Here is a 14,946-nt window from a genome sequence, read left to right as displayed (position 1 = left end):
TCTGTGCTGGAGAAGGACAGCCATTAAAAACGGGTGCCCTGTGGTACAGTGTTACTGCTGCTGGATATGTTCAGTGTTTGGGATTATTTATTATTTCCTAAGCCATAAAATATTTATTTTATGCTTTACATAAAAGTGTTCAGTGTAGGTTTACAACACAAGCCATGAGAGTAGACTGACCCAGTCTTTATTTGTTGTTGTTTATCTTTGTCGTGTTCAGAATGAGCGTGATAGCTGACAGAAATATTAATGCACATGTTCACACACACACACACACACACACACACACACACACACACACACACACACATTTTGCCTCTCCAAACCTCAAAACAATAAATATAGTATTCCTGTTCCAAGCTGACAGATCAACCTTCTAGAGATTTGAATCATTGTAGTGCTCAAGCTGAACTTGCAGTGGATAATTTTAAAATGTAATTATTGGAAATCCTCATAAGCCTTCTGTATGTGTCATAAAAAAACTGTTTTATATATATATATATATATATATATAAACATCCTTTTTCCAAGAAAATCCAGCATCAGTGTGTCGTCATTCAGTCATTCTGTGGTTGGAATAAAGCTGAAAGGAAGAACATTGTTGATGTTTTTGGTCTTTTTTTGTCAGATGCTGGGGGAGCTGTAAATTAGAATATAGTTTGGTAATAAATACAGATAAATAAGTTATATTAAAAAATATTTAAAATGTCAGCCATTTTAATATTGGTGATATTAAATTTTAGACACACCTCCTGCTGTTAAGAAAAAAGCATTCATTTGAAGTTCCACTGACTATTCTCCCTGGTGCCCACCAGAGGGCGATGAAGCGCACAAAGTTTCGTACTACGCATGCGTCTCAATGATGCCACAGGAAAAACAAGCCACGTCACTTCCTGGTCTTCGCAGGTGACCAGGAGACGTTCGGAAACAGAAACTGATGCCAGCTTCAGATGAAATGGCTTGAAAGAGACACAGACTGTCACATTTATCGGTGAGCGGATAAATATATCAGTCCATTTCTTTACGGCTGTTTCATACGTGTCGCAGACAGACGGCCAGAACGTCACCTGCTGGTTAGCTAGCCACAGGTTGGTTTATCCATTCATTAACGTGTAGCTGAACTTCTAAATAGCTGATAGCTAACAAGTTAGCGCAATACATGGCTGTTTCTCTCTCTCTGAACTTTGCTAACGTCTGTCTGAAATGGATGTGAAAGCTAGTCTTTGTTACTTTTGCGCTGGCAACAGCGTGACGGGTTTACTAGCTAACTTAGCAAGCTAACTAACCACAGTATCTGTGTGTTGTAGGCTTCCCCAACTGCTAGCTAGTTAAACAAACCCTGACATGAGTTAGCAACTTTTGAAAAAAAGAACGAATTCATTAGATGATCGAACAATAAAAAGCGCAACGTTATAAATACTACACATTTTTATCATGTTTGATATATGAGAACGTTTAGATTGATCACATGTCGTGGGACAGACACTTAAAGTAAACGTTGATAATCTGAGAATTTTAAAGCTTTCTGTGTTTTTGTTCATGTTTTTAAACCATCTAACAAACAAAAATAATCAGTTTCAGCTGTGACGTGGCAACAATGTCCCACTTTCTTAATATTTAGCTGTTAGTAGGAGGGGACACGAGAATAAAGTGTGCATATAAATATAAATATAAACCTCATGTACCTTTGATCATGTTTGATTATTCAGAATAAACAAAGAGAGAAGCCATGGCCTGTGCTCGAGTGCCCCTGGACGAGCAGCAGGTGACTGAGCCTGGCCCTCTGGGTAAAGATCGCACACTGCCTGCCCTGGTGAGTCAGATCCCCACCGATGCTGGAGTGTAAAATATCTCCCTTCTAGAACTGCATCAGAATCATATCCTGTGCTTTCAATCCATCGTCAGCACCCAGACAGGATGGAGGAGCGCTGTTTTGTGCCTTACAAGCCTCCGCCTGAGGAGGGCTCTCCTGCCGAGGTGGAGGAGTTTTTAGAACATGCCAAATTCATCACAGAAGACCTGGAGTGGCTGCTCACACTGCCCCACGACAAGTTCTGGTGCCAGGTAGGGGACTGTGAACCCTCTGAACCCTTAAGCAGATTCTTTGTCATGTTTTTCAGTCACCGTGGGCTCATTTCTCACTGTAGTAATAAGTCCTGCACCTGCATGGAAACAGCACAGTCATGGCTGCAGGTAGAGAAAACCTAAACTGTTATAAAGACATAAGTCAATTAAAGACGTTACATTTCTTTGAGTTTTGTTTTTATAGAATGTAAATAAAGTGGAACCAGTGCCTACAGTTGTTAACTAAACAAGAACTCCACGTTAGCAAACTTGTTTTTCACACTGCTACCGAACGCCTTCAGATACTCACTGAGGTTTTGTTTATGACTGCTGGTTGCAAGTAAGTCAGATCATGGTTCATTAGCTGAGGATGGGAAAATATATATATATTTTTTTTTTTACAAAAGCTTGATAATGAAAATGAGTTATTGTTACATGTTCTAAATATAACCTTTATATGATGAATTCAAGAACCACAGGAGAGTAAGAGAGAGAAAAGAAATTACAAAAGACAGTTATTTATTTATTTATTTATTTATTTATTTTTTATTTATTTATTTCTACAGTATGTAATGAATTGTTAATTTGTTAACTAAACAGAGGCATCATTTTAACCCTCTAGGCCAGGGGTGGGCAATTATTTTTTTGCAAGGGCCACATAGACTTCCATAAGAAAGCAAAGGGCCACATTTTCTTTTCATAAATAATACATATGGAGATCACAGGCACAGTATCTACCTTTTATAAATATGCTCTTGTAATATGCTGTCATTTACTGCTCGCTCCTCTATCCTCGCTGTGTGTATCCATGTCTGCTCTGAGTGTGTGTTGGTTGTTAAAACACACTCCCGCACAGCAGCACAGATCATGTGAAGATATTTTTACAAAAGAAAACCATTAGATACTAAAACTAAAGTTCTGTAAGTTGGGCAAGAACAACAAGAAGTGTGCTTTTTAAGAACAGATGACAGTGAAATATTTCAGCTGCAGCACCGCAGCAACATCAGGATGCATTTTGTGTAGAAAGCGCGTCTCTACAAAAGTAGATGGGATGATGCAGTACAGCAGCGTGAAAGAGACAAGGAGGGTTGGGAAGAGCTGACCTTTGCTGCCTTTCTTTAATATGTACATGCACTCAAATATTTGTTTAATGTTTTGAGTGCACGGTCCACGGGCTGCGTTGAAGATGCAGGCGGGCCGGGCCTGGCCCAGGGCCCGTACTTTGCTCTAGGCACATAACTTCTCTCTCTGGCTCTGCTTGTTCGGTACACCAGGTTGTGTTTGACGAGTCGCTGCAGAGATGCCTGGACTCATACCTCCATCACGCCCCTCGCAGTCTCGACCTCGCCACCCTGCCCTCCTCGCTGGCGGTGGCAGACATGCAGCGCTCTGTCCACAGGGTGGTCTTCTTGAGCTTCCTCAGGATGGCCACACATAAAGAATCGAAGGTGCCGGAGCGATTCTTTTAGTGTCATTATCTTTATTTTGTCACCTCAGATGTTTCAGCGCTGGTTACAGTTGTCCCACCTTCCCTACAGGATCATTTTTTCAGCCCAACTGTGTTTGGAGAAATCATTTATGAGAACTTCCTGTTTGACATTCCTAAAATCCTGGATCTGTGTGTGCTGTTTGGAAAAGGCAACGGCCAGCTGCTGCACAAGATGATAGGTAAGCTGCTCATGATGGCTCTCTTCTCTAATGTCACCTGTACTGTTGCTGACTCTCAGTACGATGTCCTTCCAGAGAACATCTTCACCCAGCAGCCGTCCTACTACAGCGACCTGGATGAGACGGTGCCCACTGTGTTACAGGTGAACACCGTTTGAATTCACACATGAAAACATGTTTTACAGTGACGTGACGTGTCTTATTATTATTATCCTGTATTCCAGGTGTTTGACACAATCCTGGACAAGTGTGGTATTCATTGTGAAGGAGCCACTGCCATGGAGCCCGTAAAGCTGAATGCACACAAACAACCCACTGCCATGACCATGAGCGAGCAGGTCAGACACACACACACACACACACACACACTTTTATTTAGAAGGTGTGTGAAGTTACCTGGTCTTTGTTTAGCTGCAATAATCTGTTTTATTTTCTTTCTTAGGAACTTGTAGATATTATTTTGTACCTGTGCGACTCCACAACCACCATCCATGCCTTCCTGGATATCTTCCCTGCAGCCTGCTCCAGCTTCCACTCCCACGGCTTCCTCAACAGGTAGGCGTGATGCAGAGCTCTCGAGTGGCAGCGTCACAGTTCGATCTGACCCCTGAGTCTCTTCTCTGCTGGCAGGCTGACCACATTTTATGAGACTGCCGTGCCTGACCTCGAGAAGGCAATAAAGAAGAGAAACTTTGACGATAAAGCGTGAGTATCTGCTTCAGATTTCTAATGCAGGAATAAAAGAGGGATAAAAAGTGCCGAATAACCAAAAAAACAAACACTGCATCTAGTCTGCAGGAAGACGCGTGGAGGCGGCTGTCTCACTCCTGTCGGAAGATGGTGGAGATGGCTCACCTGCTGCTGCACAACACCTGCCTGCAGCCGATCCTGGAGGGGTGAGACGCTCACACTCCCAGGATGCAGCGTGCACAGCAGGAATGTCTCACGTTAACATTAGAACCATTTTATTGTTGCTTTGCAGGAGGGAAAACATGCAAACATTTGCAGAGGAGCTGCTACAATATTTCACATCATTTTTACCAGAGAAAAGGTGAGACATCTGAGAGGTGGCTGGGGTCACATTAACAGTTTACTGGCTGCTACATCTGCTTCATCCTTCCAGGTTCTTGTCAGACTACGATGAGCAGTTTCCAATCGCAGATGACATCAGCCTGCTGCAGCAGGCCCTCCCTGTCATGTATCCTTATCAGCAACAGATGTTTCAATGAGCAATGAAGCCACTGGGAAAGGCACCTAGAAGCTGCATCGGCCTCGTTGTTTGTTTCTTTAACTGCCTGCCAGTGATGAGACCAGGACGTCCTACCTGCTGCAGGGTGTGGAGAGTGCCTGGGACAGCGTCGGTCGACGGAAAATATCGAGTCAGATGCACAGTAAAACCTCCTCGCTGTTGTCAGCCCGTCAGGGAGCGGCAGGAGGAGCTGCTGCTGCTGCCTGCTCCTCATCTGCTGGCTTTATACCTCAGGAGGTCAGAGAGCCAGGAGGAGGAGCAGAGGCCCTGCTGGGTGTCCCCACTAAAGGAAACAATGTGAGATTTGTTATTGTTGTTCTTACACCTAACCAGTGTCATCACTGACCTGACCAATGTTGGTCTCAGGGTGCTGTGTGTCCTGTAAGCGGGGCCGAGCTGGAGTCTCTTCTGTCGTGCATCAGGGATCTGCTTCCTGATCTGGGCGAAGGCTTTCTGCTGGCCTGCCTGCAGGAGTACGACTACAGCTCCGAGCTGGTCATTAACAACATTCTGGAGGACCGCTTAGCCCCCAGTCTGGAGAAACTGGACCGAGCCATGCCAAGGTGAGGGTGGCACTGCTCAGGAAGCGTACATATCTGTCATTTGTTTCACAGAGCATTGTTGACCTCGGTCTTCTCCTGCACCGACAGGCCGGTGAAGGAGGAGCTTCCAGCTGTGCTGAACAACAGGTCCAATGTGTTTGACGACGACGAGTTTGACGTCTTCCGCAGGGACCAGGTGGACATGTCCCGGATCTGGAAGGGCAGGAGGTACCGACACACACTCACCAATCAAAATCCAATCGATTCTGACATTTAAATAACAGGATGGAGTAAATCTGTCTTCCTGCAGGAAAGGCGAGAATATCAGAGAGATGCTCGACAACAAGCAGCACATCGAGGAGCAGAGGGCTCGTTATCATGCCTACGAGACGGTGGTGGACGAGGTCGTCATTGAACCCGGTGACTCTGCTGCTGCGTACGACCTGGACGACTACGACGACGAGTACGACGACACCTACGACATGAACCAAGTGGGAGCGAACGACCTGGATGGAGACAGCCTGCTAAACAGAAGGTGCGTTCAGATGTCGGTGCGGTGGATCGTCATCGTACGCAGAATTAAAAAGTTTTACCTTTCTGTTTCCTCGCAGGCCGTTCACCGTCCCACAGGTACTGAGGAAAGCAAACAAAGCAGAGGAAGAGGAGGAGGAGGAAGACGATGAAGAAGATGCTTTACAGGTACAGCTGAGATCATTTCCATTTCAATCCTTAAAGCTGTGTGATTATTTTTACTTATTATTTATTCGCCTTTTTGTTTCAGAACAATGTAAACAGGGATCAGTTCGTGCAGGACCCGGCTCTGCTGAGGGAGAGGGCCGAAGCCAGAAGAGCCGCCATGCAGCAGAGAAAAGGGTAAAGACGAAACCCGCACTGACACCTTTACCACATTCTGGGGTGCCTTAACTCTCAAGCTCCCACCAAGCTTGGAAAAACAGAAGGAAACTGCAAAAACAAGAATTCTGATTTCAAATGATTTTCATATTTTCACATATGGAACTACTCCTGTGTGACTCACACCCATTCTGAATGGATCTAAAAAGGGTTATTGTGACAGACCTCATCTGAAAATAGAAAACATCCCATTAAAGGTAGGGCAGGAGGTTTTGAAAACTCAGTGAGAGGCAGCCAGATTTCCAAAGTAAACACACGCCCCTTTCTCTCGGAGCTCACCCTGAAGCCACGCCTCCCAATCACATGGACGCGCATCACCTGAAGACGAGCTGCGGTCTGTGACTTCGGCCATCATGCACGTACCTCTCTGGTGCGCGCAGAGCAGGAAGAGAGTGACAATCAGCCAATACTCCGCGCAGGGTCCCCCCGGAGGATTGGCTGATGTTTTTAGTGTTTTATAGCTCCCACAGCTGATTAATAGTCCAAAACTAATTGGTTGCTATCGGATTGTAAAGAGAAGATACACTAATTTAACAAAAAATGCATCAGAATGAAATCTCCTACCCGACCTTTAAAATGTAAAAATTCTGCGTTCTTTAGCGCACCTGGAAAGCCGCCACAGTGACCTTCAGTATGAGCTCTGTTTGTTTGTGAGTGTGGCAGAAACAGGACTCCTCTTATCAAATTTGAATCTTGTTAATTTGTTGTTTTAGAGCAAGAGATTTAATTTCAGTTTTGTTTGGGTCGTATACTTCAAGATGTATCAAACAATCACTGACTTTGTTTTTTTTTAACGTTTCAGTTTCCGGCCGGAGCGTCCCAGCAACGTGGTGGGCCGACCCAAAGGCCAAGGACAAACTACGGAGACGTTCCTGGACCGACGCAAGAAAGAGACCAACAAGAACCGCGTGGCAAATCACAACAGACGCACCATGGCCGACCGCAAGAGGAACAAAGGCATGATCCCCTCCTGAAGCTGCCGGCAGCAGACTGACCGCGAGGTGGGAGAGCACGTTCTGCTGATGTCCCCGGTTCATGTTCCAGCCCCGAAGCTGCTGTGTAAAGGTTGCATTAGTTTACAGACTGTGAGCCACTTTATGGCTGTGAGATGTTTTTGAGGATGGTTTGAAAATGTGAGCCACAACAAAGAAATAAGAGAACCACACCTTTATATATTTGCCAAGTAACAAATGATTTATTTTTAAGATCCAGAGTGATCAAGTTTCTTTGACATCATCATGGACCACATAGGAATAAAAGGAAAAGAAGCCCAGGGATTAGGATTATCCTTCTGTAGCTGGAAGAACAATTACTGACGCGCTGACCTGTCTGCGCTCCTCTAACATCAGCTTGGCTGTTTCTCCGAGAAGCAAAGGAGAAAAATAAAATGTAAAAAATATATTTAACTAATTTATGTGCACTTGTTTCTTTTCAGCTCAGAGTGAGTTTCTCTGCTGCCACACAGAGTGAAGTACAAAGTGTCCAGACAAAGACCAGCAATCGCTAAAGTCAGGCGGCAAAAGCCAGCACGACAAAGAGCTCTGCTGATGATGCGTGTTCTTCTGTGTTCAGTCGACACAGAGTCACACTTCCCATTTATTGTCTGGCGTGTTTTTAAATCAGTCCTCTCCCGGTTATGAGTCACAACCTCAAGAAATTCGGACAAAATCAATCTAAAATGTAGATTAAGACGCTGCAGCTCGTTTTCTGCTTCAAATGTTTTCAGTGCTTGTTGTGGAGACGTCACAGCAACGCAGGCCGGGATCAGGCCGCCTGGTAGCATTAGCTGTCATAACGTTATCAGACAAACATTAACATTATCTCCTCTTCACTTCCTCTGACGTCCGCCTTCTCTCTGTGTTTAAACTCCAGCATTTTTCACTCCAAAAAGATCTGCTTCATTTCTGTTCAAAGTAAACAAACAGATAACCACAGAGCGAGGCCGCCGCGTTCACTGGCTGCTGACGGGCAGATAAGAACACTCTCATTTCAGAGGCCGAGGAGCAACAACAACGACAACATCTGTGCAGAACCAAAGGAAACACACGCTGAACCCTGCCGGTGTGTCGAGTGCTCACGTGTCTGCTTGACCTCTACCTTGTTCGCATCATTGCTGCTGCCGATCAGCCTGCACAAAAAACAAACTGTCTCCATGACGACCACCAACTACGACGCTGCTGTTTGTAAGCACATGCTGCCATGCACACTGTTTTCTATTAGAGCATTTTTTTTATAACAAAAAAAGCAACAAATGTAACTGACAAGACAAAATAAATACGAATGTTTTTGACACCCATTCGGCTTTGAGTCCTCACTCACAAAACCCATTACACTGTCATTTGGTTCCTAAACAGACAAGTGGCCAACAGAGGTTTTGACAGATAGAGGCTTTTTGGATACAATTAGCTGTACAGGTGGACCTCAGGACATTTGTGTCAACTACATTTAACAAATGTAGTGATTGATAAGTTTGTGTCCTGAGTTGAATTGTGTGTTTGGTCACAATCTTATCAATCACTACATTATTTGCTGTTTGCATTTCTTTTAGCTACTACAGAACCTCGACAACTAACACTTAAATGCAAGAAAATAACAAGACGTTAAAGGAAACTCACCATAATTTGCTCTGGTAGTTAAAAGCACTAACAGCCAGCTCAATAACACTCACTGAGGTTATCACTTTTCACCTGTTAACATATTGTTTTGTCACATTTTCACCCACGCACGCACAGATGTCTCCACAGTTGTACAGTAACAAGATTCCAGGAAGAAGTTCTGTTCACACACACACACACACAGTATCAGATAAGATGACCACTGAGGGACCTACCCAAAGGTCTGAGGTTAAAATGCTCCACAGCCCTGACGACTTGCCCGCTGCTGTGAGTTTATATCTGCTCCCACAGTCCACTGCTGGTAGGGGGGAAGCTTTGAGGTCAGTTTAAAATGAAAAAAAGGCTCCAGCAGAGTCACCGAGGTCGAGGCGGGTGCTGACTCTCAGAGACGCTGCAGCGTGACGGAGGTGAAGCGTCTGTTAGCTGTCTTTACAGACGCTGCCTGGAAGGAGGAGGAAAAGACGACAGTTAATCAAAACTATTAAGTGTAACAAGCAGATCAGTCTTTCTTTGACACCTCTGAGGGTTCTTGAATGCATCATGAGAGACATACAGTTCAATCAGAAAATACAGCCAAATCCAAAGTAGTAAGTGTTTTCATCTCAATTAAAACGACACCTAAAAAACGTCTGCATCACTTCATGCAAATTGGAAGCTATGATGGACCCACTTCAGTCACATGACAATATTTCCGTGAATTTTTAGCTGATCTTCAACCAAAAACATGCAACATGACAGTTAAACCTTGTTTTAATATATTTGACAGCTTAAATATTAAAAAATATTGATTATGGGCTTAAAAGTGTGTGTCCCTAGGTGTGAACTCACCGAGGATGCTGCGTTTACACAGAGGACAGGTGTGTTGCAGCAGCAGCCAGGGGTCCACACACTCTCTGTGGTACTCATGAAGACACGGCAGCACCCGCAGACACTAAACACAACAACACAGAGGCAGCGCAGACCCTTCAGTCCACCTTGAGCTGATCCTTTACATGATTAATGTATTAGTAATTGCTGTGGGATTGTAAGCTGACCTGGTTGTTGTTGAACGGCTCCAGACAGACAGCACAGTTGTCCGTCTCGACTGGTTGCGTGGCGTCACACCAGGGTTTGGGTTGACGGTACGTTTTGGTCTTCAAGGACGACATTCTCTTCAGAACATCCTGTTTAGGGAGGAGCTGAGGGAAACAAGATGTCTGAAGTGCAACTGTTTTACTGGAAAAAATGTCTTTCAGAGTAACAGAGTACCTCTAAGTCATTGTTCGGCTGGCGGTCCTGGTACTGCCAGCGAGCCTGAACGATGACTCCTGTGCTGAGGATCAGAGCGACCAGCAGGATGGTGTCCCACAGCTGCTGCAGGTACTTCTACAGACACATCAGAGAGGAAGATCACGTTAAGTAAGTCTTCACTGCAAATCAGAGAAGGCTTCAGGAAGGTTCTGATGTGCTGTGAAACCTGATTAATCCTGTTTTTTTAATCAGTGAGCTCACATCTTTCTTTTTCCATTTTCAAACCTGCAGTCTTCTAATAAGTCAGACTTCCTGCGGCCCTTTCTTGAAGCCTCCCTACAGTCAAGCTATGGAGGCTGATGTTGTGTTCGCTGTGCTGCTTCCCCCACCTGGACCTGAGAGTTGGTCTCTCCGGTGCAGATGACTCCCTGCCACTCTCCATAGCGACCACCTCTTGATCGACCGCAGCTGGACCACAAGGTGAGCGTGGCTCCCTGTCCAAACACACAGCAGCAGCAGCATGCGCTCACTGTCAGCTCAGCCTGTCATCTGTTCACTCACACACACACAGTCAGCTGAGAGCTGTGGAGCTCACCAGGTTATCCTGCAAGATCGTCTTGTAGGTGATTTTTGCTGTTGCCCGAAGACCCCTGTGAAGAGAGCAGATGTTTAGTGACATTAAAACCCCACATTTTAACTTGTTACAGAAAAGTTTAGGGAACTTGTTTGCTGGTGGGATTTCTGTATGAAAGGATGCATCTCCTTGACCGGTTAAACCCCAGCCGTGTGTTAGGAAAATATAAACCCAAAGCAAATAAAGAAATACACCACAATCATCAGGTTCAAATGGATGTTCTTGGTGTCTACCGACATCTAGGGACATCAGGAAATGCATTCCAAGTGTCAAAGATGTTACTATGACTGAGTTAATTTGGCACTAAAATCCGAAACTTGGAAAATGTTTGCGTTTTTTAAAAATTCACTATAAAACATCCATAAAAGCTGCAGCAGATATTTCATTTTCAATTTCAATTTTTGTATTATTGTTAAAGAAGGTCTCCTCTATCACCACAGTGAGTTTTATGAACAAATACTGCAGAATTATGGAGAAGTGGAGACTTGAATCGGCACTAAAATCTGAATTTTTGAGAATATTTGAGAATTTTTTGCGGTTTTAAAAAATTCACTATAAAACATCCATAAACGCTGCAGCAGATATTTCACTGTATTATTGTTATAGAAGGCCTCCTCTATCAACACAGTGAGTTTCGTGAAATAATACCGCAGAATTATGGAGAAATGGAAGGTTGAATTTGCAATAATCCGAATTTTGGAGAACTTTTGCATTTTTTAAGAATTCCCTATAAAATATCCATAAAATCTGCAGCAGAAATTTCACTGGAATATTGTTAAAGAAGGTCTCCTCTATCACTACAGTGAGTTTCATGAAATAATACCGCAGAATTATGGAGAGATGGAAGGTTGAATTGGCACTGAAATCTGCATTTTGGAGAAATTTTGCGTTTTTTTTAAATTCATTATAAAATATCCATAAATGCTGCAGCAGATATTTCACTAGAATATTGTTATAGAAGGCCTCCTCTATCACCACAGTGAGTTTTGTGAAATAATACTGCAGAATTATGGAGAAATGGAAGGTTGAATTGGCACTAAAATCTAGGTTTTTGAGAAATTTGGCATTATTTAAGAATTCCCTATAAAATATCCATAAAATCTGCAGCAGATATTTCACTGGAATATTGTTATAGAATGCCTCCTCTATCGCCACAGTGAGTTTCATGAAAAAATACGGCAGAATTATGGAGAAATGGAAGGTTGAATTAGCACTAAAATCCGAATTTTTGAGAATTTATTCGTTTTTTAAGAATTCACTATAAAACACCCATAAAATCTGCAGCAGATATTTCACTGTATTATTGTTAAAGAAGGCCTCCTCTATTAACACAGTGAGTTTTGTGAAATAATACTGCAGAATTATGGAGAAATGGAAGGTTGAATTAGCACTAAAATCCGAGTTTTGGAGAAATTTTGCATTTTTTAAGAATTCCCTATAAAATATCCATAAAATCTGCAGCAGATATTTCACTGGAATATTGTTAAAGAAGGTCTCCTCTATCACTACAGTGAGTTTCATGAAATAATACCGCAGAATTATGGAGAGATGGAAGGTTGAATTAGCACTAAAATCTGCATTTTGGAGAATTTTTGCGTTTTTTTTAAATTCACTATAAAATATCCATAAACGCTGCAGCAGATATTTCACTAGAATATTGTTATACAGGGCCTCCTCTATCACCACAGTGAGTTTCGTGAAATAATACTGCAGAATTATGGAGAAATGGAAGGTTGAATTGGCACTAAAATCTAGGTTTTTGAGAAATTTGGCATTTTTTAAGAATTCCCTATAAAATATCCATAAAATCTGCAGCAGATATTTCACTGGAATATTGTTATAGAATGCCTCCTCTATCGCCACAGTGAGTTAAATTGGAACTAAAATCCAAATTTTTAAGACATTTTGTATTTAAAAAAAAAAATCACTATAAAATCTATCTCCACAGTGAGTATCATGAACATCTACTGCAGGACTGTGGAGAAATGTGAAGTTAAATTGGCACTAAACTCCCTTAACCCTAACCCTGATCTTCAGCTATAAGGTTAGGTTCTCAGCTGTTGTGAGACTTAGAGCCTCAAGTGGTCTCAGTGTGCCAAATACATTAAACACTGAACCACAACTCTGCGACTTTCTTAACTGTATCCTAATCCTATCTTTGATTATCAAAATAAAATTGTCTCATAAATTTTTTAATGCAGTGGATGTGATATTTGGTGGTGGTAAATTTGTACCTGAGTAGAGCTCCGATCAACCTGGTGACATTTTCCGACGTCTGGATCACAATGATGGGCTTGGACAGCACCTGAGACAAATCCATCTACAATGGAGAGAGATCACAATCAACAAAAACTGGATGTTTGACACATTTACAGGCTTGGGGGGAAAAAAAAAGAAAACACATCTACAGAAACTAACACACATGCAAAAAAACAACTACACCTGGAGCAAAGTGTGACATTTTTACACAGAGCAAAGAACCAATGTCTTAAAATGACGTGACTGTGACGTTTACCTCACTGACGGTGTTTTGGTTGAGAGCCAGAATGATCAGCGCTGAAGCTCCGAGGACCAAAGCTCGCTTCATCTAAAAGAAACATAAAAGAGCTTCATGCAGGTGATTATCAGTAAACTGGAGAAATGCTTTTTACCAAAATGACGATGCACTCACCTTACTGACCACTGCATCAGCAAAGGACTCCTGGTTCCCAGTGGAAGCTTTGCTGTCATCCATCTCCACAGGCACCACCCCGATCCATGGCTCCTGCTTACTGTCCTCATCCTTTCCTCCACCTACAGGTGTCTCCTCATCACGAACCTGAAAACAAGAAATGGGATAAATGTTCCCTGTTACTAAGAGCAGGGACTTCAAATTCAAAAGGTTTGTGTGGGTGCTTCTAGAGACCCACTGGAGAAGCTGCCTTGTAAGAAGGCAAGAGAAGAGATGCAATTACAAGTAGCTACAATTTGCACTTAGGTTTATCAATTATTGTCCAATAAATACATCATGTTAACTGGATGTTGGTCACTCTTTAGCCTAAGGTACATCTCTACAAATCCATCCTTTTAATTGATAGTCCAGGACAAGAACCACTTCATCATTCTGCCCGATGACTCATCTCAGACTTACCAGGACTAGGCCCCCCTCCAGTTCTTCATTCCCCTCGTCCCCTTGTTCAGATCCCCTGCTGGACTCCACCACCTCCCCCTGAAGCACAGAGCTCACATCGGGCCGCTGCTCCACAAAAACCTCCACCAGAGCGACCTGCCCCGCCGCAACCAGCAGCCCCGGCCACCGCAGCAGAAGGAGCGGTAAGGTGACCCACAGACAGCCGCAGCGAGCTAACGCCATGGTCCAAGCAACAACACGGAGAAAGAGCGGCTGCAACAAATACACAAACCGGATCAGCTGCCATCCATCATCTTTGGAACAAGCTGCTCACGGTTTTGTTCGCAGTTTGCTACCAGCCCTCTTGGCGGATGTAAACAAGCGGTAATACTTCCGGTCCTGGCCGGAAACAGCGAGACGATTATTTTCTCAAGAATATAATTTGAATACGGAAAATAAATTTAATATAAATATATGTGTTTCGCCAAGACATACAAAATGATAGGTACAAACTGATCTACTTTATCTTTAGGGCATCTATGACCCGTAAATATTTGTAATCGAACCACCGTTGAACAAAGACGAGAGAAGTATCGTCTCGTACTTCCGTGTTCGCTTCACAGCGATTATTCAACCAGCTGTAAAAACCAGTTATAAAACAACAGTTTTAATTTTTCTAATTAACATCAGAACGGTACGGAAGAGGATTAGGGCCACTGAAAAAAAAATAATGAATTAATTAATAATTAATTAATTAATAATTGTCATGACAGAAAAAAATGTATTCTGACTTTAATCTCAGAATTCTGATTTGTTTTTTCCTCAGAATTCTGAGATTAAAGTCAGAACTACGGGCACCTGTAATCCAGTGACTTGGTTTTTATGTAGTTTCTATTTTGTTTGAACTACAGTGAGGAGCGTGT

The 14,946-nt window shown here is 43.1% G+C and overlaps 2 protein-coding genes across 3 annotated transcripts; one reads left to right on the top strand and one right to left on the bottom strand.

Annotated features, from left to right (window-relative positions):
- The first annotated feature begins 870 nt into the window (after nucleotides 1-870).
- Nucleotides 871-7,845, top strand: ascc2 (activating signal cointegrator 1 complex subunit 2). 2 transcript variants are annotated; one of them, XM_028413582.1, is made up of 19 exons: nucleotides 871-991; nucleotides 1,710-1,813; nucleotides 1,906-2,064; nucleotides 3,339-3,512; nucleotides 3,603-3,732; nucleotides 3,808-3,875; nucleotides 3,957-4,070; nucleotides 4,175-4,287; nucleotides 4,363-4,437; nucleotides 4,524-4,628; nucleotides 4,715-4,783; nucleotides 4,856-4,930; nucleotides 5,035-5,278; nucleotides 5,348-5,544; nucleotides 5,632-5,751; nucleotides 5,834-6,058; nucleotides 6,135-6,222; nucleotides 6,305-6,396; nucleotides 7,238-7,845. In XM_028413582.1, the coding sequence occupies exons 2-19, from the start codon at nucleotides 1,730-1,732 to the stop codon at nucleotides 7,407-7,409; spliced, it is 2,304 nt and encodes a 767-aa protein (XP_028269383.1). In that variant the 5' UTR covers nucleotides 871-991; nucleotides 1,710-1,729; the 3' UTR covers nucleotides 7,410-7,845. The 2 variants fall into 2 exon arrangements, with proteins under 2 accessions (XP_028269383.1, XP_028269384.1); XM_028413583.1 differs by having other exon boundaries at nucleotides 903-1,088.
- An 874-nt stretch (nucleotides 7,846-8,719) lies between these two features.
- rnf215 (ring finger protein 215) lies at nucleotides 8,720-14,396 on the bottom strand. Its single transcript, XM_028413634.1, has 10 exons — nucleotides 14,045-14,396; nucleotides 13,586-13,732; nucleotides 13,430-13,501; nucleotides 13,149-13,234; nucleotides 10,876-10,930; nucleotides 10,670-10,774; nucleotides 10,299-10,415; nucleotides 10,085-10,228; nucleotides 9,879-9,981; nucleotides 8,720-9,492 (listed from the first exon to the last, which is right to left on the bottom strand). The coding sequence occupies exons 1-10, from the start codon at nucleotides 14,264-14,266 to the stop codon at nucleotides 9,470-9,472; spliced, it is 1,074 nt and encodes a 357-aa protein (XP_028269435.1). The 5' UTR covers nucleotides 14,267-14,396; the 3' UTR covers nucleotides 8,720-9,469.
- Between the last annotated feature and the right edge of the window lie 550 nt (nucleotides 14,397-14,946).

Source organism: Parambassis ranga, chromosome 9, assembly GCF_900634625.1.
Source record: "Parambassis ranga chromosome 9, fParRan2.1, whole genome shotgun sequence".
Lineage (NCBI taxonomy): Eukaryota > Metazoa > Chordata > Actinopteri > Ambassidae > Parambassis > Parambassis ranga.
The sequence above is the reverse complement of the archived record's forward strand: the minus strand, read 5'-3'. Positions and strand labels throughout refer to the sequence as shown.

Bases quoted from the DNA above. Each gene is read 5' to 3' on its own strand.
- rnf215 (XM_028413634.1), bottom strand. From the start codon at position 14,266: ATGGCGTTAGCTCGCTGCGGCTGTCTGTGGGTCACCTTACCGCTCCTT. The intron at 13,502-13,585 runs GTGAGTGCATCG...TGTTTCTTTTAG, and splicing joins CTGATGCAGTGGTCAGTAAG to ATGAAGCGAGCTTTGGTCCT. The intron at 10,229-10,298 runs GTACTCTGTTAC...TGTTTCCCTCAG, and splicing joins AGCCGAACAATGACTTAGAG to CTCCTCCCTAAACAGGATGT.
- ascc2 (XM_028413582.1), top strand. From the start codon at position 1,730: ATGGCCTGTGCTCGAGTGCCCCTGGACGAGCAGCAGGTGACTGAGCCT. The intron at 3,513-3,602 runs GTGCCGGAGCGA...CCTTCCCTACAG, and splicing joins CCACACATAAAGAATCGAAG to GATCATTTTTTCAGCCCAAC. The intron at 4,629-4,714 runs GTGAGACGCTCA...GTTGCTTTGCAG, and splicing joins CTGCAGCCGATCCTGGAGGG to GAGGGAAAACATGCAAACAT.